Source organism: Pholcus phalangioides, unplaced genomic scaffold, assembly GCF_987345545.1.
Source record: "Pholcus phalangioides strain wild (caught in Gottingen) unplaced genomic scaffold, Ppha-v1.0 ptg000011l_1, whole genome shotgun sequence".
In the NCBI taxonomy this organism is placed as follows: domain Eukaryota; kingdom Metazoa; phylum Arthropoda; class Arachnida; order Araneae; family Pholcidae; genus Pholcus; species Pholcus phalangioides.
In genome coordinates, this window is record NW_028301604.1 from 23,271,901 (window position 1) to 23,298,387 (window position 26,487).

General features: G+C 35.2%; 1 protein-coding gene across 5 annotated transcripts in view; it reads right to left on the reverse strand.

Moving 5' to 3' along the window:
* The window catches only part of LOC149080239 (rhotekin-2-like), an 82,772-nt gene that overhangs the window by 13,765 nt on the left and 42,520 nt on the right, over positions 1-26,487 (reverse strand). For all 5 annotated transcript variants that reach the window (XM_089239323.1, XM_089239319.1, XM_089239320.1 and 2 more), the window contains exons 4-8: positions 15,966-16,140; positions 13,935-14,088; positions 5,101-5,123; positions 2,974-3,178; positions 1,576-1,701 (exon numbers count right to left, since the gene is read on the reverse strand). In XM_089239323.1, coding sequence (XP_089095449.1) covers positions 1,576-1,701; positions 2,974-3,178; positions 5,101-5,123; positions 13,935-14,088; positions 15,966-16,140 — 683 coding nt within the window. The remainder of the gene's footprint in view (positions 1-1,575; positions 1,702-2,973; positions 3,179-5,100; positions 5,124-13,934; positions 14,089-15,965; positions 16,141-26,487) is intronic.

Genomic DNA, 26,487 nt, shown 5'->3' on the forward strand with positions numbered 1-26,487 from the left:
ATTAGCTTTTTTCCACAAAATATTGCACAGATTCCTGCATTTTACACATCTCTCTAATCTCATTTGAAATAAGGGACTTCCAATTTTTCTCTCTCCTCTTCCTCAGACAAGATCCCACCCATAAGCTCTTGCAGTTGCATGCACTGAAAGTCCATCAGTTCATCTACAGTCAAATCTTGGCTAAGCAGAATTTATAAAAAAAACTTACAATGCAACATCTAGTTTTGTATCGTAAAGTCATGCTCGTACAGGTGTTCATTTTTTGATTAAGGCACACTGACCCGAAATTGTAGGGGAGAATACTCCCCCACAGCATGCATGTGGACAAAAGCACAAAACCATCAACTCAGTCGTGGTAACGTGACAATAAATAAACAAAGCACAAAATGTTTGCTCGTAATGCGAATCATCGCTTGTTAATTGAATCAAAATTTTTGCAAACTTTTTGCTCGTTGTGCGAATTGTTTGTTAACTAAAGTTCCACTGTAATACATTTTTTTATAAAGTTCAAAACAAAACTAAACATATCCTACAATATAAATTTCTTATGTATTGGTGTATATACAGAGTGTCCTGTAAGTGCTAATGCCACCTTTATCTCGCGTATTTCCACTCTCAAAATACCAGTTTTGAGAGTGGAAATACAGTGCTTCATGAAATAAAAATATATAAATTTTCATACCATCGCCCTGTCCTTCAACTTCCAATTAGAAATTTGTTTTCTTGTCTTTTCAGGGCCCAACAAAAAATTCCCATGTTTTTATCTGCAGTATTCACTAAGATATTTGAAATTAAAAACAGAGAAAAGTTGGGAAAGAACAGAAAAACTACCAATGTTTCCTTCTCCCTTTATGATGTTCTTTCCCAACTTCTCTCCGATTTTTGAATTTGAATATCTCAGCAAATATTGACTTAAAAACATTTTCTGTTGTTGGGCTCAGAAGAGACTGGGCAAAAACTTTCTAATCAGAAGTTAGAGGACATGGCGATGGTATGAAAATGTACATTTTTTTTATTTTGTAAAGCACTGTATTTTCACTCTCAACATTGGCACAAGGTGATTTTTGAGCATTTTTTAAATGGAAATCACACCTCTATTGATGAACGGTTGATGAGATAAAGGCTGCATTAGCACTTACAGGAGATCCTGTATATATAAAATGTCATAAAACTTATAAACCTCTGATTTGCAGTTGGTGTTAGTAAGTATTATATCACTCAGCTATGTCTATCTTTTATACTGTAATTTTAATATTGTGATTTTGCATTAGTATATCGTCCGCCTCATGCTAGAAGTATAAATGTGCAATGTTCTTGGCAAAAAAAAGAACATGGGAAATGACTTTTTAATGTTTACTCTATCCATGTTACTCAATGGAAGTTATTTTCCTAAAATGTTTTGTAACATGTGTTTCAATAGGAGATACACATTCACGTTTCAGGCAAAACTTTTAGCAAAATAAGATATCCAAAAACCAGCTGATAGAAAAAAAAGTGAAAATTTGCACATCCATGCTACTACCATGAAGAGTAAAGGGGACGGTATTTGCTAATCTAAACTAATAAAATAAATACCTTGTTAACAGGTACTAAGAGAAATGGAGGACAAAGAGAGCAATCTTCTCGTTTGATCCATACATGTATAAATGAACTCTTGAGGATGCACCATACCTGTCGGGACTGCATAACTCCACTAGCTACCTTTAAAGAAATGCATAAATATTCTCTAATAAATCAAAATAAGCATCAGAACAGGGTTTGTACATATCTTAAGAAGAAAAATCAAGGATTCAATATAAAGATGAAAATCTTCCCGCCATATAAGTGTATTAATTTATAATTTTATTACAAATTGTGCATGCCTCTATCTATGAATGGTTTGTAATTTTTAAACATTTTCTGTATAGAAAAAGCTTTGAGCAATATCCACTAACTTTGACATGCATTCCGAATGGTACCTAATTTGAATAAAAGGCTACTTTAAAACATTAAGAAAATACACCAATCACCAAAAATGGTAAAAATAAGTCTGCAAAAACAAAAATTGTTTTCATATTAGTGATGACTGAAATAAATGTTTAAGTATTTATGCAGAGTAAGCCAAAAAAAATCACAGATAAACTTTAAGGGTTATCTAAGCATACAAAAACAAGTTCCTATTTTCACACATGAACATGTGGCCACATTACCACCATAGTATGCCACAGATACAGGAAGAAATAAAAAGAAGGGAATGCATATAAGGATTATGCATCACAGATTTATTTGTCCCAATTTTTATTTACACAATTGCTATCATTAGTATGCATTCCAATTGTTCATTGTTTTAGAGCAAGTGTTCAAAGTTATAGTTATAAAAAGGAATGTTAGACTTCTAACATAAACAGAAATATTTTGAACCAGTTATAAAATATCAAGCCTCTTGAAATCTTTGATTGCATTTTCCACTAAAAAAACAAATCTATAACAATATGCATAAGTTTTTAAGACACAAGAAATTGAAATATATTGCTATTTTTGTTCAAAAAATGTTAGCTTACTTATTTTGTAACATCACAGTAATTTTATGCCTTCTTATAGGTTTAGCAAACATAGAATAACAGTTTTAAAATGATGCACTGTGGTCATTTGATGCACATGATGGGTAATTAGACTATATTCTGGCCAAAAGTTTAAAGCTGATTTAGTAAAGCTTATGCTTGTCCCTTGGGATTTGAATGCATACCTATTGAACCAGACATTAGTGTGCTAACTATCTAGATGCCAGGGAGGCCTCAAAAGAATACATATCAATCAACGTTGTTATTGGTTATTGCGCTGCAGATTATAAAATTTTTTTAGAGATTCACTAATGAGAAAAAATTTTGAAATTATATTTAACACAATTTCAAAGGAAAAAATAATTCAAATCATGTTAATTACAAGTCATCCTTTCAAATCACAATATTTATAATATTTAAACAAGATTCTAACCTGAAAAAATGAAAGATTTCCAGATAGCTTTTCTGTAACAACACATTCAGGTTGAACAGCAAAACGACAACAAAAATGACCAAACAAGGGCAGCTGATTACGAGGATTTTCTAAGTTTTCTAAAACTAAATCATGCGTATGAATATCATTACTGGCATCCTCCAGTTTTAAAGTAGCATGAGCAACTAGATTGAATCTTGGCTCTCTGAAAAAAATAATAATAGTATCTGAAAATCAAGACACTATGTTTCCGAGCATAATTACAATCATCCAATTCCATTCATAAGTGATAATCCATATTACTTATAGGAATAAAGTTACAATTACTATTTTAGAACCTTGAATGGATATCCAGCTAGGTTGGAACAGTTATTATTTTGTATTATTTTGTCATTGTATTCCCTTTACGATTTCTTTTGGATAAAGTTATCAATCGATTATTGTTATCAGAAACCCTGAGCCTCGATGCGATCACATTAAGTGGCATGCGCTGTATATGCTAAAAAATTCATGTTTCCCATTTTAAGAAATAGATATAATTGAAACTTACCACTTATATATAGGGGGGACTTTATAGCTTTTTTTAAAATCATTCAAACTATAGATTGTTAAAGACCACTGTGAGCGTATGCTGTAAAAGTCATTTAAAAGGAAGACCAGTTTGATTTGCACCTTGAAAATAACAGAAAACTGGAAAACCTGGCAGGGAACACACAGCCCTTGTTTTTGGGATAAGCACATGGTTGAAAAGACTTGTTCTCTGCAACCGCATTATAGCTAAAGACAGCAATGACTAAGACTGCAAATTTTTTTATACCATAGTACATTATAGGCCCAACCTCTATTGTCCTATAAGCTTATGTATAATTTTTCATGAGGGAAATGGGCATAATTGCCCAAATTAATTGTCAAAAACAACTACTTCACCAACTATAGTCAGTTATTACATAGCAATTTGTATGTCGTGCCTGGGTGACCGCAGGCATGGGGTTCAGGAACCTAAGTCTACCTGTAATTCTGTTGCAGTTCAGTATGCACAGATCAGACAAATGGCAATCAAATATTGGGGCTCTGCATCAAAATGTTCACCTGAAAAGTGTTCCTCTACCCAAAAAAGTTTGGGGAAACCATTGATCTAAATCTGTAAAAACGTTATCTGTGATGCTTGAATCTAACAAAAAAGCTTAACTGACTAATGAGCTATTTCAGAAATGAATTTTCGGTACAAAAAAATTTCATAATGCTAATTAGGAAATTTTTAATATTTATTAGTAATTGAAAATGCCCATTTTGATATTTTTCTAACTAAAGTGCATTGAGATTGTGTATCCCTTGAGAAGACATCGGTTGTTAAACCTATTACTCAAGTTGTAATTCAAAATCTAAAACACTTTTGTAACTGTTAAGTATGTAAAATGTCAAAAGCATAAATCCCAGTATGTGAATGGAAGTAGATGATCTTGATACTTTTTGAATGATATACGAAGATGTAACAGACGGTTACAACCGTTTTCTTAACACGAATTCCAAAACAGTAGAACATAGTCTCCCAAACTTTTTGTTCCATCGCCCCCTTCATCAGAAATTTTTTCCTTTCATCGCCCCCAACTCAAGTAAACCCATAGGACCCTATGTTAAATCAGTAGGTTCTGTCGCTCCCTTGGACCATTCCATCACCCACCAGGGGGCGATATTGCCACTTTGGGAAACACTGCAGTAGAATGATGTAATAGCCCACATCACTTATGAATTCAACAGGAATGATTATGATAGGGCTGCAAGTTGAAGTCAATCCATGGATCCAATATTGATGAACTGGAGAATTTGAATTGTTTTGTAGCCTCCTTGAACTTTGATTTAACCAAGTTTTTGACTGTATACCTCAGAAAAAATATCAAATCTGATCTGAATAATAGAATTTATTTTGAACTCTATATAATATTTTTTTTCTGTTGTAATAAACAGTGACTATTTTTTAACAAAAAATTCTTTAATTCTCTAACAAATAGTTTAAGAGTGAATTATGATGCTGCTATAATGATTTATATTGAATGATTAAATTTTTATTCTTTGAAAGAAAGTCTATTAAAACTCATGCTGCGTAAAACTGACATATTTCATACTTACGTATTAGAATTGATCTCTTCTTTCTAAAATATAAAAAAAAGAGAGAACTGAAAATTTTGGTTTACAAAGATATATATTTTTTAAAACAAACAAAAAACCCTCTCAACATTATTTTTTGCAGGTGTAAATCAATAAGAATAACAATTAGCTCACGGCATAAATATTACATGTGAAAATTAATTGTACTTTAAATTTAAGTTAACAGAATGAGTTACTTATCACTGACAGCAGAACAAAGCAGTTGCATAGTAGGTAAAACTCTGTTTCTTTATCAATGTGTGGTGAGGCACTGGACTACAACTTTCTTTCAAACCAAGCACAACTCTGGTCTATTGCCAAAGGCAATTTACTACTGATTGAGTTGTGCCAGAAGTGTGATATCCAACAGTCTAAGTGCATATCAAAAGTCTCACCACAGAGAGCAACAGGCCTACAACAATACAATTATTCAATAATCAATCATCACAGCGTGTTTCAAAACAGCTGTTCCGCAAACATTAAAATGGCATTCCTGTTGAAATTTATCAGGAGAAAAAAAACACCATGCATGCAAATGTAACCTGGGGAAAAAGAAGAAACCATATGCAAATCTGGGTCACAGTGAATAAAAGGACCTAAAGTTATTCCAGTATGCAACTGTTTTAACAGTTGTAATGTACGAGATAATGGTGCACTTTAGTAACGCTGAGTACACGCCTTTTATTCACTGTGACACAGATTTGCATACAGTTTTTCTTCCTTAGGTTACATTTGCATGCATGATGTTCTTTTTCACCCGATAAATTTCAACAGGAATGCCATTTTAAGATTTTCAGAGCGGCTGTTTCGAAATGCGCTAGCGCATTTGTGTTTCATGTTAGACCATGCATTCTTTGATGACAATTGTTTGTATTGGTGTGTACTATCACCTCTTAAAGTTTTTCCCATCTTTTCTGAGTCACCCTGTATAATATTGTGTGTGGATTTTTAGTGCTGCCATCTATATTTCAAATGATGTAATGATTCAATATTTGTGCCATTGTTGGCCTGTTGCTCTCTGTGGCGAGACTTTTCAACAGAAAAATTGGCTTGCATTCGCGCCTTTAAGTTGAGTACTACAGAAAACAAACCATAGATACATTGGGCTGCTGAATTTTTAAAATTTTTATTTGACATCAATATTTTTGTATTTTTTTCCAGTCAACCTTGTTGAGCAATTTGCCTGTTGTGACCTTTGTTTTTTATTTCATATAAGACAGTGAATTCAGAGGGAGGATGCAAATGAGTTTAAAAAAATACACAGATTGCAAGACTTCATAGAAAAAAAATTCTCTACTATTCAAAATTTCCATTCAATTGTGGATGTATAATAAATGAAAGAAATGAAGAATTTCCTTATTTATGATGAAACTTCCATATTCATCACACAATATTCAAATTATTTTTGCCATCTTGGTGGTTGCTACAGTTGAATGTCAATTTAATGAATCAGATAAATTGTATATTTTATTCATTAAAGCAAGGAAAATCGTTCTACTAGGGTTGAGATCAACACACATATATACACAGGGACTTATAAAAACACTGTTAAATTGAGGAATTTGTATTATTTCTTTTTTTATGGAGAAGCCATAAAAAGGGGGGTTCACGACCCTTTCAATCTGTGTCATATATGAGAGATAGTACCACTCCCAATCCACAAACTGATGTAATTAATTGTGTTGTGTACATGGATACTTTTTAGGAGTCTTTTGTGGACTGGATAGACCTCTTTTGCAGGCCCCTGGTTGTGTACCCATAATTTAGAACAAATATGAAAAAAAATTAAGAGACTGATGTCCGGAAATCTGTTCATCCTGATATTGATAAAAATAATAGGTATTTCCCACAAAATATGGTAAACTTCCAAAAAAATTTCAACTTTTAGTGACCTGAGAGAATAGTTTATAATGACAAAAAAATAAGATGTGAAACAAAATTACGTGAGAGACACCCAGATACTTCAGAAGAATTTGATTTTTTTAGATCATTTGAATGAGAAAAGGTCTTTAAAAACTAAAGCTTGTGAATCTGTTTCTTACCTTTAAATAGTGTATGAAGATTTAGATGTATTTTTTACATCAAATATATAAAAGTAATATAGTAATACCCACTTAATGCAAACTGTGAGTTACGTGATTTTTTGTGAAAAATGTACATTCCTTAAATTCAAGCATAATCACAGGGTTATTGTTGAGATGGTAGCAATTACTAAGTGATAATCAAGTAAGAATTGTTTAGTCAATCAGAATATCACATATGTAACAAAATTATACCAACTTTCAAGAGGCTATGGTATACATTGGTAAAGCTATCAAAGATGAAAACTTTGCTCTGATTTAAAAATGGAATCCCAAAGCTTGTATGACATCAGCTATTTTTTCAGACTGATGGCAGTTTCATGTTCAAAATCCAATGTTATTTCATTATGCATTTTCGATTGACTTAATCTTTTTTCTCACTCTCATTTCATTGTACTTTCACCAGGTTTGTGACCATTGTTTCCTTGTCGATAATCAATTTCTTTGCTTACGTGCTTGTATAGAAGGGAATATCTGGTAGTTTGTTTCCCACCTTTTTTGGTGTTTTCCTGCTTCTTTGATATAATTTCATGGGTTTTTTTGTGCGTTAGTGTTTGCAAACAGTGTATACTTTCTTTTGGGTATTCTCTGTAATTTTTTTTTTTTTTTTTTGCATTTGGACCAGGGGCGTAGCCAGAAATTTCGTTCGGGGGGGGGGACCAAAGTGACAGAACAATGGATTTGGCCATCTTTTTCCCTTTTTTCGGTCATTTTCTCACATTTCGGGGGGGGGGGGACCAGACCCCCAAGTCCCCCCCCCTGGCTACGCCCTTGATTTGGGCCTTATTGTTTTAGTGTTAGTCAATAGATAGTTAGCTAATACTAATAAGTATAAGTACTTTGTATCTTAATACTTTTTAGGGGTGAGTTGTATTCTTTTATATATACTGTATATATTTCTTCATGATTTAGTGTTGAGTATTTTATTTCACTTGATTTTTTTTTTTTACAATCTTTTACATATATTTTGCATTGTAATGTATTTTATGTTATTTTAATTTCCTGTTAACGTTTCTTATTCTCCTTTTTTTAAGTGTTATTATCTAGTTTTCTGCAATATCGTTACTATGCCTCAAACTCAATGAGTGTTGTGTAGAGCTTGTGACAAAAGGTTTGCCTGATCTAGGGGGGAATAGTATCTGATAGTTTCAACTGTAAAGGTTGTGTGGATAGGATAAGGTTAGAACTCAAGGTCAAAGCATTACGGAAGAGAGTTTCAGAGAGCTGGTTATAATGGAGCCACCTGACATCCATCGAGCCACTTATTGTCAAAGAAGCTAACCTCCACAAACAACGACAGCTTAGAGGGTGAATAGGTGGTCATGGATGATGTAGACAGAGATAGTGATGGGGGTTTAATCATTGGTGATTCTATGGTTAGGGAACTGGGGAACATGAATAAATGAATGCCAGGGGCTCTGCCACCGGACTTATCCTGTTGCCGAGATCTCTTCCAGCCCAGCTTCGTGGCAGAGTCTGGGACAAAGTGAGTGCACCTAACAGTCTGAGTGTGTAGCTAGTGTTGTGTTTAATATTTCAGTGCTGCCATCTATACTTCAAATTGTGAGTGAAGTGTAATGATTGAATATGTGTAACGTTGTAGGCCTGTTGCTCTCTGTGGCGAGACTTTTTAACGGGGAGATCGGCTCGCATTTGCACCTTGAAGTTGGAAACCACAGAAAACCAACTTCAGCTGACCACCACTGTGGCGCCTGTGGGGTTCGAACCCGGTGTGAGTCCGTCACTATGACCACTCGACCACCACAGCGGCGGAACTGGGGAACAAAGTGTGTAGGGATTTATGGGGTTTTCGAGTGCTGTTGTCTTTCTGGGGGAAGATTAGCAACGTTTGAGATGTTTCCCATCTTTGAAAGTTCCCTGGGCGGGTAATAATCTGGGTAGGAGCGAATATCAGTGAGTCTGTCAGAGTACCAAGACTTACTGTTATCAGCTCGGGAGGGCATTCAGATGTGGCAGCGATTCCAGTACTGCCAAGGGTAGTAGGGGGTATAGGAGTAGAATCCACCAATTCAATTTATGCCTAAAGGACATTTGCTCCTCACTTAGGGTCATGTTCTTGGAGCTTCCCGCATTTACTGATAAGCGGCTTCATTGGGATGGGATTCATCTGAATAGGAGGGGGTTTTTGGGAGGTTAATGATAGGCTTAGGTCAGGTTTTTACTCCCAGACCATGTAAACAGGAATGCGGGTTAGTTATTATTAATAATAACAGTATAAATGGGGTATAACCTACGTCTGACTTGTATGGCTTCTCGATTGACACTAATTTACAGGGCAAATTAAAATATGTGCTAATAAAGCCAGGAGCTTGGGTAATAAAGATTTTTTTAGAAACTATGATAGATGTAAAGGGCCTAGATTTTATAGCCATTACAGATTCTTCGGCAAATGATGGGGATGAATCTTTCTTACACATCTCACGACACAATACTTTTTTTAAGAAATAGATCGGATAGGAAAGGGGGTGGAGGCTTGATATACATGAAATCATGTTTGAAGGCTAGAGAGTGTAACATGCAGAGAAGTGATATTGAAACTATGTGTTGAGCTTGAAAACAAAAGGTGTCATCTACTTATTGTACGGGTTTGTTACAATCCACCAAATAGGAATCCAAACTGCATTGCCAAGCTTTATGATGAAATTTCTTACGTGTAAGCATAAGAGTGTTGTCATACTACAGGATTTTAATTATCCGGGTATCCATTGGGAGAACCTTTTAGCTAGAGATCAATATGAAAGAGACTTTCTCAAGTTGGTGCTCGATATTTTTTTTGTATCAGCAAGCATCAGAAGCCACTAGGGGCACTGCTATTTTGGATTTAGTTCTCACTACTTCAGAGGATCTTGTTGAACATGTTTCAGTGGGGGACGAGTTTTCTTCCAGTGATTGTGTCATTAGTTTTCTCTAACTTTTCTTTGAGTAAGGTTGATAACAAAATTGGTTCCTTGTTTTCGCAGAACTAACTTCAATGTTTTGAGCAAAAGGTTAGCGGAGGACCTGTTGGAATCAGTGGAGGTGGTAAGTCAATAAGAAAAATTTTGTACGAAGCTGTCCTCTGTTTTGCACATCATACCCTTTGTTTAAAAAAAAAGCGTGTTTGTACATCACTCCCCCTATGGTTCACAGATAGCTTGCGTAACTTTTATCTTGAAAAGAAAAAAGCATTCAGAGAATATAAAAGTGGACGAGGTGACTTGTCATTGTTTACTGATAAAAGAAGGGTATTGAAGGAAGTGATAAGGGATAGTAAAAAGGAAGTTGAATCTAGGTTGGCAGATAACACTGGTTCTGACCCAAAATTATTTTTTAGGTATGTCAATAATGAATGAAAGGGGACAGTTAGTCCCCCTCTTGATAGGAGGGTCTAGGGTAGAGAGCAGTGTAGGCATGTGTAGTGCTTTCAATGACTTTTTCATGTCAGTTTAAAAAAAAATTTAATAATGTGATCCTCATGTATTCCCAAGGGATCAGCATGATCCGTCCAGGAAATTTGTTAGTGTTAGTTGACATCCATGCCTGAACCGGGATTGGAACCCAGACCTGCACAACGAGAAGCTAGCTCCCTAACCAGTCAACTGCCAGGTGGCAATAGAGAAAATGATATTCAATATACGGGTGTTGCATGAGGTAATAAAATCCTCAACGATATTTAAGTGGAAGATGTGGAGGTCTAAATCTTCTAAAAAATGTATGTGCAAGCAAAGCACCAGGACCAGATGATATCTATCCTAAAGTCCTCAGGGAATGTGCTCATGAAATGTTGGGGCCAGTCGCACAGAGATTTACAGGAGTAGTGTTGTTGAGAGTATCATCCCAAGGAATTGAAAGCTTGCTAATGTTGTTCCAATATTTAAAAAGGGTAATAGAGAAGCTGTGTCCAATTGATCGTCCAATTAGTTTGGCGAGTTCCCTCTCAAAAATTTTGGAAATTATTATCCAGAGGCAATTGGTGAAGTGGATAGACGAGAATAATGTATTGTCGAATAATCAGCATGGGTTCAGGAAGGGGAAGTCATGTGTAACTGATCTCCTTTTCTTCTATGATCATGTGACTAAGGTTTTGGGTAAGGACAAAAATGTAGATGATGTTTACCTTGATTTCCAGATGGCAGTCGATAGGGTCCAACATGGTAATCTCTTGAAGCATTTACATGAGATTAGGATCAACTTGTTGAATTGGATAGAATCATGGTTAAGAGATAGGTTACAACGGGGAATTCTCTGAATGGACGGACATCACAAGTAGAGTTCCTCAAAGAAATGTTCTTGGCCCCACGCTTTTTTCACTTTTTATCAATAAACTTGATCAGGGGATCGATGGCATTGCTAACAAATTTGCAGATGACGTGAAGCTAATGGGAGTAGTCAGAAATCAAAGCAAAAGGGAGTTGCACCAGGCCGACTTAAACAGGATTAGAGCATGACGTTTAGTGTTGACAAGTGCATGGTCGCTCATTTTGGTTCGAACAACCCACGTTTCTCTTATGAGTTGAATGGTGTCACTATCACAGATCAAACTAGGGTCACTGATTTGAGAATTGTCATTGAAAAGCGGCTTAGGTTTTCTGAACATTGTTCAGCGGTAATCAAAAAAGTGAATAGAATACTCGGTTGCATTTTCAAAAAGGTCTCTTCACGTTCTCCTAAAGCAGAGATTACATTGATGCGAAAAAGACGCATAAAAATTTTGTTCATGCATCCTCCGGGACACATTCTTTCCTAGTTCTAAGAAGAAGAAAAAAGTAGAGGAAAAACCTCCCCAACTTTTTTCTCTTTTCTTTTCTTTTTACCATGTATCATGATCTTGCAACCTTGAAAAAGTGGTTTTACTACTTTGTACACTGTACTGTATTGATATACACGTGGATTGTTGAAAAATAAGATGAGGGATATCTAGTTGCTTGGAAAATGCTTAGTGGAAAAACGTTCTAAATGGGAGGAATGTTATAAGCGGGATCAACTGTATATTTGTTTTAGATTTATTACATGTGTGGAATTCCATACGTTAAATTCTCAGTGCTAATGAGCTTCTTTGCAAGCTTTTCTTACTAGCAGACAATGAAAGTAAATGAACCAACTTTGGATAGAACATGTTTTTAGAAATGAATTACTTGATTCACAGATACCTTCTTCTCCTACCCAGAACATAGCCCACCACTCAGTCTCAATGAAGAAATATAAGCAGGTGATTAAAGACCTGGGACATGCTGGAAGAAAATTCAGCGATACCAGTGAATTATGGGGGAGGGAGGCATAATTTTTTTCATGATACATTTTTTTAGAGGGACCCACTTTCACTCAAAAAGGACCCAGACTTTTTCAATAACCTGGGTCCCAGGAAAATTAGAGCCTCCCCAGCACGGCCCAACACACACGAGTAAAAGGCTTACATCCCTGAAGGGACACAGTCTGGGTCGCATCTGGTTTGACAGAGGTAAATTAGAGTACAGCGGCATTTCTGCTACAGTCATACTTCCACTTTTCCGAGGCTTAGTTCATCCTAGACTGGAGTATGCTGTAAGGTTTTGAAGACCATACCTACAGAGGGACATAGACTTGGCTGAGGGGATGCAGAGAAGAGCTACTCATGTCCTTGTTGGCACACGGACAGTTATCAACACAGGCTTCATTTGGTCTCTGAAGGTGTCAGGGAGATATGATCAAAGTGTTCAAAATTTTCAACAGGACTGGTAGGATGGACCATGAATTACTAATATGCTGTCAATCAACCGCTTTTACAAGGGGACACCAGTATCTATTGGTAAGGGACAATTCTAGGTTATGGCGTTCCAGGGAAGTTTTCTCTAATAGAGTTGTTAATAAATGGAATAGCTTATTGCCGGGGGTAGTAAATTCTAACACAATTGACATGTTTAAAAAGAAATATTATAAACATGTTGGAGTAAATCCAGAAGCTATCCATACTTATATATAAGACAACCATAAATATTTTTTATGGGCATTGCATAATATTTTATCATGCATATATAGTTTTTAGTTTTTATAATTGCATTTTTAATTGGGAGTTGGTGCTGTATTTTAGAAATGTATGGCATCCATATTTGTTACGGGCATCTTTTTCTCAGCCACCTCATTGAGCATTTTGCTTGTTGTGTATACAAGTAACAAATAATCATTTATTTACAAATACAAGGCAATGCCTTGTATTTGTTATTGCTGGTCTTGAAAAACGTGTTTAATGTGATGCTCATTGTCAGTCTGCAATGATATATAATTCTATTAATTTAAACCGAAAAAAAAGAAGAAAAACTGTGAACATTTTTTATTGCCTTCAAACAGAGCAGCTTATTTCTTTTGGTAAACCAGAGTGTTATCAAAAGTGTACTGCACATGATGATCATTTGCACAAATTTTAAGGAATACAGACTTTCTTGAAGACCTAGTTGTAGTCACAAGACAATTAGGATTTTATTAAACCACCAATATGAAAAAACTTTGATTTTCCATTTAAAATGTTGTGCTGAAATAACTACAGCTTTGATTGAAGTTTCTATCAAAATACAAAAATTTTGTTAACTATAAACTAAGATTTATATGCACCTCAGCTTACAAATGTTTAGACTAGTTTTTCCTATTATGAAGATTTTTTCCCATTATAAAGACAAACTTCACTGATATAAATTGTATCTGATGAACGTTTTTACCCTCCTCCTGTATTAAAACAGAAATTGAGAAAGAAATACGACATACCAAGGTAGCAGCTAATTTCCTTCCAATAGTGCGACTTATTGAATTTGAAATTCTTTCTTTTATTTTCCGTGGAGTGCTTGCGATGCTCAAATCATCACTGAATATATGACTGTAAACCTCCAGTCTTAGTTCAAATCCAAAAGAAACACTGGGACTGAAAAGTATTAGAAAATGATTATTCATCAAATAACACAAATATTAATTGTTACCTCAAATACAATGAAACCTCAATAGGCAGCCATCTCTATCCGATCCACCTCTTTTCATAGCCACTTTTTCATGGAATGGACAATACTGAAATATCTGCCATTTTGTGGAAATCTCTTCAAGCAATTGGTAGTCAGCTTGTATTCAGCCAATTTTTCACAAATAAGGCAGTGATAAAGAATCTTGAGCTTGTTTGGATCATGTGTCTGGTATCTGTATGTAGGTAAGGGCTTGATAGTTTTTGTTACGGCTCCAAAAACACATCAGCATCAATTTCAAAGAAAAGGAGATTTTTGGGGGAAAATCACTTATTGACTAGTTTCTGCCCTTTTGTGATGCAATAAAATAGTTTTTGAAGCAATATAATACACAAAAGAAAAAAAAGAAATGACATAATCCATTAATCTGTGCTGGTAAAAATAAAAAAGTATCAGTTGCAGTTTACAGTAATCTTCCCTAGCTCCAAAAACAGGAAAAACAAGACAAATAACATTATTTTATGACATACAGTTAATACTTGCGGAATAAGTGATTATGAAAACATTTAATTTTCAGCAATTTCCCCAAGTAAAATTTGGTTCCCACCCCTTTCATAAGTTCTGTTTCTGTGTCATTGAATATTCTGGCAAGAAATGGATAGGTTTCAAAGGCATAAGACCCCATTAGACCTCCTTTGATACATTCTGTGGATGAATAAGATAACATTAATAAGGTCTTGGCTAGCATGACCCACTCACACAATGGATGAAAATGACTTATTATACGATTTGCTGGGCTGCATTATGATATCTTCCTTTGCATTCACAAACTTCCTGTTTTCCAGATATTGAAAGAACTCTTTTTGAAATAATGAAAAGAACAAAACCAATGGCTCTCCTTTGATAGTTTTTTTGGGGGAAGGGGGGAATTTTATAGACTAGTGAATAAAAATGTAATGGTCAATTGGCAGTTGTGTTTCTATCAGATATGTACAAACTGATATCTTGCTTCAAATCTTCCCTTATAAATTATTCTGAATTTCTAAACAGAATGGCAGGTTGTTGAAGTTTGAATATGCATTGGCTTTTACAAACCCTATATAAGCATAGTATTCTTTATTCTAAGAAAGTCATGTGTTTCAAATTTTTGTTATTTAGGTAAATCATAATGGTGTATCAAAGATAGTAATACTCAGCTTTTTCCCGAGGAAATTGAAATGTATTGAGAGAAAGAAATATTATTTCTCAATGATGAATTTTCAGAAAATTGGGCACACACGAGCTTGGTAAATAACCAAGCATCCATTAACATTATAACAGATTTTTCACATTTCAATCCGGCTCAACTGTAGTTTAAGTCCTTAGTATCAAAGTTTATACAAGAAACTCTCTAGAGGGTTTTCAAGCAACTGTAACCTTCCCTGCTTCATTTTTCTTTCCTTTTTTTAATTTACAAATTTTCATATCATTTCAAATTTTGAATTTTGTTCTTTGAAGTAAAATTATCCCAATCTTGTACTGAGACTTTTTTTTTTTTGAGAAAGAAAAATGTGGGAGAAAAATGATAGTATTATTCTTTCTCTATGAATAGTAATTAATGAAAATAACACCAAAACACCATTACACACATACTACTCACTAATTGAAATCAAAAGTGATAGCATAAGATTTATCTTTAAAAGTTGACTAGTTAATTTTGCAATATATGAAAGCAATGGTGATGATGATAAATATAAAAATAACTAGTACTCAAAAAAGTACATCAGAAGAGAGTGTGCATATAAATATCGTTATCAATGAATTGTATATTGAAAGGTAAACAAATCAACATTGATAGAGTACTTACAAAACTATAACATCATCAAAAGGAATGTCAGTAATGGTACGATCAATATCATTAACCATGAATGTGTCAAATATATCTGATCCAATTTTAAGAAGACAAAAAACTGCAAATCTTCGGTAATCACCCTTATTTTGGAAATGATCTGTATCTTTCCACATAAGAGGCATACGTATATCTTAGGGGAAAAAAGATTACTTTGAGAGAGAATACACACACACAGAAGGATAAAAAATATATGTATAATAATAAATACTGTATACAAGTGTGTCCACTTTTATTATTAGAGCCCGGAAGATTGAGACTAAAAATGTGCAAAATAGATACTAAGGTATTAAAATAATAAAAAGGTAAAATTAAAAAGTAAAAAATTATAAAAAGGTATTTATAGTTAACATAAAAAAAAAGAAAAAAAACTTAAAAATAAGATGTTAAGGGGTCAAAAACCAACTAAAAAATTTGATGTACTTACTTCATCCACTGTTTCAATAATAGTTTATAATAACTGTATAACTGTCACGCTAAGTTGATATTGTCATGCCAAAAACATGTTCGCGTTCCCTCAAGGTCAGATCAGATATGATTTGGTTCAGTGCTTCCCAAAGTGGGCAATATCACCCCCCTGGGGGATGATGTAGTGTTCCAGGGGGCAGCAAAAGCTATGGGTATAACATACAATCCTATGGGTCAGCTTAAGTTGAGGGTGATACGATTCAAAAAAATTCTGAAAAAGGAGGGATAGAATAATAAGTTTGGGAAACTTTGATTTAGTTGAATACTAAATATGTAATTAGCTAACATGCAAAATAATGCTAGCTACAATTAAATAATAATTATATAAAAACTAGAATTCTTCACATGGATTAATTTTAAACACAAATTTTCATAACAACAACATACTTTTCAAAATTCACAAGCATCAACCATTGTATTCGGTTGGTATGGATGAAAGATCTTAAGAATTTGATGGAGATGGTTTTTACAAATCTAAAACAGCTTGCCATGTTTGTTTCTAGCACATTTATGGTGTAAAAAATAAAATCCAAATAACATGGGTCATGGGGGACTAGAGCACAATAAACCTCTTTCCTCCCTGTGGAAGCCAAGACATTAACTGATGGCCTTATGGGACAGTCACCGGTCAGCTATTTATCTAAAATATGTTAGTAATACATTATGGGAAACAAAACTTCTAATTCAATGAGAAAAAAGGCAAGATTTATTTTTATCTAGCTTTTCATATTAACCCTTAATCTACATCAGGGGTAGCTAACAGCTGGCCTGTCTTTTGTGCGGCTCACGACAATATGAAAAGCTATTATAGTTTTTATATTGGTATCGACTGATGAAATCAGTGACACCCTGATGGTAACCTAGTCGAGCAAAATTTCTCTAAAAAATTTGCCCTTTCAGCGCAATTTCCTATAAAAATGCTGAACTAAGGTGCTGCCATCTATCGGTGGAAATATCTAGTCGAGTGTTTAGGGGGGGAAAAAGGAAAACTAGAAAACATTGCATGAAATTCAGAAAAAATTTTGAAATTTTAAATTATTTTTTGTTTGATAAACTTTTGAAGTTTTATGAAGTAACATGTTCTACTCTAGTCACAGCATTAACATTCAAAGTTTTCTAAAAGAAAAGTATGATAAGAAAGTTTGCTTTTTTTATTATAGGTGTTGAAGGTTGTATTTTCTTTTAGTTTTTGTTGTGTTTTCTTTTTTCTTTCAATCATTTTTAGTCATGAGTAAGAAAAGGAAAATCTGTGAAGAAAATAGGTCATTCCAGGACAAATGGGAGAAATATTTTCTTGTTCATGAGCAACAAGGATAACAAACTGCAGTGCCTAGTGTGTTTGCAGGTATTGGCTGCTCATAAGGCAGTCTCTCGCAATCGTGACGGATTGTGCGAAATCTGGTTTAGTTCGCTTACTAAGGAAGGCTGGAGTCAATTGCCCAGCACTGCACTGCATCAAGAGGTTTTGTGTGGTAAAATTCTGTACATGTAGAATATTATGAGAACTGTAATGAAGCGTTTGAATTTAATTGAAGGTGGGAATCTGGCTTTAGCACGCTGCAAGTTCCTTTCTTTTCTGAAAGAGATGGAGACGGAATATAATGATTTGGTCTTGTACACGCAGGTTCGTTAGCTGAGCAGAGGAGACTCTTCGAAATGTTTTTTGCTTTGAGAAATGAAATCAAACAGTTTTTAGAAGAACATGAGATGGCTAAAAAGGAAATTATTTCACAATTATCGGATCCTCATTTCAACAGCTTGCTTGCTTTTCTAACAGACATCACACACCACCTGAATGAACTCAACGTGAAATTACAAGGATGAAACCAAACTATTCCAGATTTAGTTGGACACCTAGATGGGTTTATAAGCCTACTGAATGTTTTCAAAATCACCTTAGCCAACATGACACATTTCCCTTCTTGCAAGAAAATAGCGGAAGAGAATCATGGCACTGATTTTGAATTTTTGGTGGGAATGTTAGATAAACTTGTGGAGCAATTCAACAAGCGATTTTCAGACTTTGATGACATGTGGTCACAACTGACATTGTTTAACAGCCCTTTGAAATGTATAATTCCAGAACAGCAAGACAGCATTCAACTAGAATTGTGTGATCTTCAAAGTGACCCCTTCTTCCAGTCAAGTGAAGAGAAAGGCATAGACTTTTGGAGACTGGTTTCTAGAGAAAAATATCTTTTGCTGAATGATTTTAGCACAAGAATCACACCCATGTTTGGAAGCACATACATATGTGAATGCGTTTTTTCAACTATGAAAGCTGTAAAATCGTCACAAGAACCCGATTAACTGATCAGCACTTACAAGAGTAGTTAAAAATATCATCTTCATTCAAACTTGACTTCAATGATCTTGTAGATGCCCATAAATGTCCACAGTGTTCTCATTAAGTTGTGTTATTTGTAACATGACGACCTGAGATCTTCTTCTCACAAATCTTAATTCTTCAAATCCTAAATATTTGTTTAGACCCCAGGGCTTGTTTGGCTACCGGAAACCACCCGAGGTACCTACTGACAATCCAGTTCGGGCCGGTTAGTTCACTTAGTCTGACAGTCAGAGGGTGGGTATCCTGGCTGTTGGATGAGGACGTAGCCAGAGGTCGGGCTGTCAATGTCCCGCATAAATTCTGGTTTACATCTGTGTGAGAGATCCTGAAATCTTATCTTGTTACCTTCTCTTTCCTTGTAGGGTTCTGTGGCCCGATGGTGGGAACCGTGCAGAGTCATAGTCAAATTCAGAATTATTTGTTTCGTGAATTGAATTATTTGTGCAATATGAAATATTAGTGTTTTGCAAAATGTTATATAATTGTGCAATATAAAATATTGAGTGTCTTACAAAATGTTATACATAAATATGCTATATTTTATCTTCGTGCCATCTGTGGGCTGCGGACCACTTTGCAGTTAAATAACTTTATGAAGTTCTTCATTGTGCAATAGGCCTAATATTGTGGACCCCGGCCAGGTCACCAATTGTTTGAATTTGTATTGTTGCCAGATTCTGTGATGTATTATTTTTTGCAATATTATTTTCCCTCCATGATAATATGTAAAGTAGATGCTGAATTCAGTGCAATGGGTTCATCTTAGTGATTGGTTCCTGTCAAGATGCATGATGGGAGTGCACTCAGATAAATACCAGATACACAGTGAGATGCATCACGATTTTAGTTCTTTCGAAACAGTTATCTAGTCATAAAGGCGTTTTGCTCTGCTGAGGCGTACGCCAAGTGATCTCTGAATAGTGATGTACTGAAAGTGGAATGGCATGATTGGCACCACCTGGGATCTCTTAGCTGCTCTATGGTTTGATTGGTGACCTGCCAAGGTAACACGTTGTATTGGTTACGTCGTCTTCTCCACAGATTAACTGGTAGCCTGTCCAGCTACTTCCAGACCTGCCTTGGTATCACCCTGATCTCACCCTCAAAGCTGTGGTTGACCGGTAGCTTAACTGGATACCTCATGGTGTGAATCAATGCTATCCTGGTTCGAGCATCTCTCCGACCGTTTGGCAAGTAAAAGACTAATCGACTGACTGAAGCAAAGATCTCGGACTGTCTTAAAATTGACTGTGGTCCTGCTGACAGATATAGTGATACAGACAATGTGATCGAAAGGGTGTATTTCCAGTCGTCTCGACAAGTGGTGAGAGCGTTCTAATTATCGTTTCAGTAAAATAATATGTTGAGAGAAAGGAAAAATTAACTTACTGTGATAACCGAGAGGGTGCAAATAAGTTATACTAAACTACAAATTTTAATATTTAACTGAATAAATCTTTATTTGTTTAAATGAAGCTGATTGGTTTCCTTCATTGTTGTCATCTGTTCAATGCATTAATACTGTATCAAACAAGGAACAATTGAACCAGGGAACGCAAAAGGTACGTTGCATATTTACTTTCCTTAACTCACAAGAACTCTTCATTCTGTGAGTTTTATTTAGCGTGTTTATTTACTTTTTGGATCAAACTCTGCTGTGTTTTTCTAGATTGTGAGTTTAATTATTCTCTATAGTTTGATTTTGTCACTGGATCTTTAGATAGACTTCAATTGTTGGATTTGCGATTAATTAAGCTGTTATAATTGTGCTGCTCATTCATGAATTTTATACTGTTATTGCAGTGGTAAAAATATTTGATTATAACTGTATTTGAATTTACTCATGGACAATAAAATTCACTCTAACTATGGTTTCGTTGTTGTGTGCCGGAAGAAGTTGCAACCAATCGAATTGATAGCTTAGTGTCTTGATCATTTGCAAATGTATTCTTGTTTTCTGGGATAGCCAAAGTGAAGTGAATAATGAATAAACTCACATATATGCTCGGTGGGGATGAGGGGGACAGAAATATCCACGCATAACGTTGGAGATCCTCAGTAACTCGAGCTGTGTGCAGACAACCATTCGGTTGTAATTGAACCTAGAATCCCAGCCATGAACGGGAGCACACAGACCATAGAAATTTATCCACATACTACCCAGCAGTTGGTGTTTTCCCACAAGAGAAGAATGGCTATCATTTGCTGTGGCTCCACAACCCATATCGTTTGCAGTAAGAAAAATATTATCATTCAATAGTGAGGTTTGGTAATATGCAGGGTACAGTTGGTACTGTTGCAGGGGAGCACACAGGATTTTGGAGCGGACACAAAAGGCTTGGGGAGAGGGGGAACGCAAAAATTTCCTTTATGAGAAAATTTTGAGTTATCTTCCATCAAAAAGCATTTAAATTAACAGAAATCGATAAAAATAGCACATATAAGAGGTATTTTCTTTCAATTTTTTAAGAAGGGGTACAAGCCCTTGTGCCCCTCCCCATTGTGTAAACCTCTGTACTGTTGACCAAGGATCTTCCACAACATGAGACAACTGGTTAAAAAAAGTCATTTATCGCAGAACATTACCACAAGTTTCAAAGTTACTCTGTCTGGCATAGCTTCGAACACATTCACCAATGGCAGGAGGAGGCAGAACACAAAAGAGAATAACATATTCTGTTCCATGTAGCTAACAGAACTGATTCACAGATGCATATATTGGGGTCTAGGTCAATTTGTTGCGCTCAACTTGTCGCAGTCAATTTGTTGCAGCATCAATTTGTCGTGCTACGAACTCGTCGCGGTACAAATTTGTCGCAGGCTCATTTCGTCGCGGTACAAATTTGTCGCAGGCTCATTTCGTCGCGGTACAAATTTGTCGCAGGCTCATTTCGTCACAGTACAAATTTGTCGCAGGCTTATTTCGTCGCAGTACAAATTTGTTGCAGGCTCATTTCGTCGCGGTACAAATTTGTCGCAAGCTCATTTCATCGCGACAAATTTGAATTGCTTTAAAATTCATATATTTGTTGTGATCTTATAAATAGGGTAGTTGCTTTAGGCGTAAAAAATGGAACTAATTTTTTTTCTCATTTATTGGAAATGTTTTCCCTGCCCATCTGTGTTAATTTTTAACAAATAAAGGAAAGCATTCATTGAAGTCATTAAATTTTTAAAATTTAATTTCCACCGTATAAGCCGCATTTCCGACTTTTTGTCGGGATTTAAGTCACTGAGTACGGGTTTGAGTCCCTTATAAACGGAATGAATGGCGATTTTCAGCCCCCCCCCTTCTCAATGTTTCCTTCATGTCGGCACCTTTGACTGGCCAAGGATGCCGGAAGTGTTTGGAACTTGTGGGTTCTTGTCTTGATCTTGAAGTAGGAAATTTTGATTTCTGAATCATTTCTCTGGGTGCTCATACCCATTCCATAAAGTACCCTGGGCACCAACATCATCTCTGTCTCTGACACCACTGCAAATGTCAATCGATTTTTGATTTTTTTCAACTCTAAAGTAACAACTCTCGAGTGAAAAGAATGAAATCAGACTTTTAATTAGATCATTGTATGTAACTTCATGTACATGACACTCGAAATTAAAATTACAATATCAATTACATTTAAAAATTTAACTGCATATAAAAGTTTAATTATATTTGAAAATTCGGTTATAAAAATTTGAAATGTTAAATAATTGATTTTTGCTGTGATAAAATTTCAATATCATGTGGAAAAATTACGGTTTGTATGATATTCCTCAAATTACAGTGAGCCTATCTTTAACGGTAAATTTCTATCTGCCCCATTACAGTATCTCCATAAGAACCTGAAATATTTAATTAATTAATAATTCAATTAAATTAATATTTAATTTTCACCGTATAAGCCGCACTTCCCGCTTTTGTTGGGATTTCTATTTCTCACAGCGAAGGGAGTTGGGCGCAGATCAAGGATGGAAATGTACAGTGCTTATGAATGACGATTCGATGAAGTTTTCATATTGCCCACAGGATGAGCACCGACAAAAAGACCATCTAATCACCAATAAGAAAGACGACTATGGGTCAGTCGCATAGATACAATATAACCATTAATCTTATGTTTATAATCAGTCGCATATCTTTGGCTGGCTTGTTTGAATATTTTCACATAGTTTTCATTAGCGTCTAAGCTTTTGGTACAAGGTTGGTGTGCTTGGTCTACATATTTCTGTTGGCATAAACATGGAATATTGCAAAACCGAACGTGGAAATGATATGTTGGTTTACGTGTGTGTTTAAAAGTTTTTTCCCCCATAATTCATGTTCCGAAATTAGAAAAACTTTTAATGCGATTCAAAATGAATTAGACTATTATTACATACTCTTACATTGTCTGTTAATGTTAATTCACTTGTATTGTAAGAAGAAATTTTTACTAATCGTTGACCAAGCACACCAACCTTGTACCAAAAGCTTAGACGCTAATGAAAACTATGTGAAAATATTCAAACAAGCCAGCCAAAGATATGCGACTGATTATAAACATAAGATTAATGGTTATATTGTATCTATGCGACTGACCCATAGTCATCTTTCTTATTGGTGATTTACATTGCCTTTGTCGGTGCTCATCCTGTGGGCATTATGAAAACTTCATCGAATCGTCATTCATAAGCACTGTACATTTCCATCCTTGATCTGCGCCCAACTCCCTTCGCTGTGAGAAATAGAAATCCCAACAAAAGCGGGAAGTGCGGCTTATACAGTGAAAATTAAATATTAATTTAATTGAATTATTAATTAATTAAATATTTCAGGTTCTTATGGAGATACTGTAATGGGGCAGATAGAAATTTACCGTTAAAGATAGGCTCACTGTAATTTGGGGAATATCATACAAACCGTAATTTTTCCACATGATATTGAAATTTTATCACAGCAAAAATCAATTATTTAACATTTCAAATTTTTATAACCGAATTTTCAAATATAATTAAACTTTTATATGCAGTTAAATTTTTAAATATAATTGATATTGTAATTTTAATTTCGATGACCTTTCTGCATTGACAAAAATTAATTATTTTCAGTTAACTGCGTGCACACTTTTGTTCATGTTTTTATTTCACGTGTAAGACAAAAACCTACATACAAGCTCGCGTGGAACATGTACAGTGAAGAATCGATGGTTCGACGAATTGATTCTGTGCCGTAATATATAAATTGACGTCACGACGAATTGACACAGCGGAAATCTTGTACAGCTACGAATTAGAGCTGCGACAAATTTGTACTGCGACGAGTTGACACTGTGACAAGTTTGTATTGCGACGAATTGACACTGCGACAAATTTGTACCGCGACAAATTGAAGCGCGACAAGTTGAGTGCGTCAAATTGACCGGCTACGCATATATTGGACCTTCTACAGATGTAAGCGTACACAATCCTTTAATCCGATCAACCTGTAAAAACAAGACAGTCCAGTCTGCCTCATATGGGGGTGCCTTCATCTTTCAGAGGGTATGATGAAACAATCCACGTAAGGGCTTTTATCATATTACCACACTTTTCTTTTGCCCATCAATGATGTCTGTCACGGAGACCACAAGCCGAGTCATGTTAATCGACACCTATTCTGTATTCTAATTACCATATTCCTCTCTCTTGCTAGTGTCAACCGGTAGTTTTCGCATTCATGAGTAGTTGAGTAGACACCGGTTCATGAGGCTGTCAGTTCGTAGGTGCATGTTCCCTGCAGGGTGAGCGATTATACATCTTACTAAAATAAATTAGATCATTTGCATACCAATCCACACTACAGCTATTTACGCAGTTTCGTTTTGAGCTCATTTCACTGCCCATGAGGGTACAAATAAATACTCGTCTACAGAAAAGAGTTCAGTTAATAATTCATTAATAATTAGTATTTTAACGAATCTACTTTATTCAGTATGGACATTTTTGCTACCTCTCTGTGGTATTATATCACATAACATGCTTTTTTTGTTTACGCGTTTTAATGGAAGGTGAGAGGAAAAAAATTGTCTTCCACATGAGAAGAGAGCATTAGTTGGAATGTAACTTCCGCCCTGGAAAGTTGTGTTTTAAGAGTGTTCCATGAAATAAAGTCTTTTTCTTAAGGTTCCATAGTTTTGTGAGTTAATTGGAGATTCCCTCTATTATTAAGCGTCTAGAGATCCTCCACTATTACTGAGGGAAGGGACTTAACCTTTGAATGTCGTTGTTACAAATTGGCGCCCAACGTAGGGCCTGAGAATGTGTGTTTGATTTCAGTGAGTGCAACGCCCTTGTCATCGTCTTACATTATTTAATTAAAAATTTTTTTATTAAATAACACAAATTAATAAATAAATCCCATTTAAAAGAGTGGCCCATGATGTCATTCGCGATCGTTTTACTGGTGTGGCTTATATACCAGAGAGTCCACAAAGCTGCAGCTGATCATCATGTTGGCTAGCAACCAGAAAGAAGTTGGCCACCCCTGATCTATATCATGAAAAAATAAAATAATTATCATGTAAATTTTTTGTTAGGTCATTTTAGTTATAATTAAGACCAACAAAAAAATTATAGTTTTTCAAAAAATTATTTAATACACAACAAATTAATTAATCTGGTACTGGATTTTTTTTTCTGTCAGCAGAGATGCCACTGTACTTTAATTTACTTGGGTCCCGGCACCCAGGGTATTCAAAAAATTTGGGTCCCTTTTGAGTGAAAGTGGGTGCCTCTCAAAAAAAATTATCTTGAAAAAAAGTAAGCCCCCACTGGTATCTCTATGAATTTTTTTTTCCAGTATGCCCCAGATGTTTCATCACCTGCTTATATCTCTTCATTCAGACAGAGCAGCAGGACATGTTCTGGGTAGGAAAAGGAGGCATCTCTGTGAATCAAATGATCCATTTCTAAAAACGTGTTCTATCTAAAGGTTCATTTACTTTCATTGTCTACTAGTGGGAAAAGCTTACAAAGAAGCCCATTAATGAGAATTTAACATTTGGAATGTAGCATATATAACGAATCTAAATCAAATATACAGTTGATCCCATGTACAACATTTTTCCACTCAGTACAAATTATTTTCATGGTCCCAACTTTAACTAATTCTTATTAAGATTTCCCGTTTAAAGTGTTTTCCTGCTTACAATGTTTTTTTATGGTGTGAGTTTTTTGAAAAGCATTACAAGCAGGATCCACTGTAATTAAAAGTTAGAGGCACACATTTATATATTTACTAATAAATCAATCTAAAAATTCCCTTTTAATTGATTTTTCATTTCTTTAAAAAAATCTTAGCTCTTTCAATAATATCTTTTGATTTAAATTTAAAGCAAATGAGATTCTCTCTCTTGTCTCAGTACACACTCTCTCAGACACTTATCTTCCCTATTTACAGGAGCAAGGATTTCATATAAATCCTCGCAAAGCGATTTCCTGATATATATAGAATGATTTTATTTTTTCCCTACCTGATGGTCCACACTGGACCCGCCTGCTCCACCCCCTCCCCCCCTAGTTGCGTCCCTGCATCTATCCTCCAAATTGGTAATACATGGATTTGAAATTTAATGTATACATATTTGTGTTGTAGGTATGTGTGATTGTCGTGGCAACCAGGGCTTTTTTAAAAGGAATAGCGAACTCAAAATTGGAAAA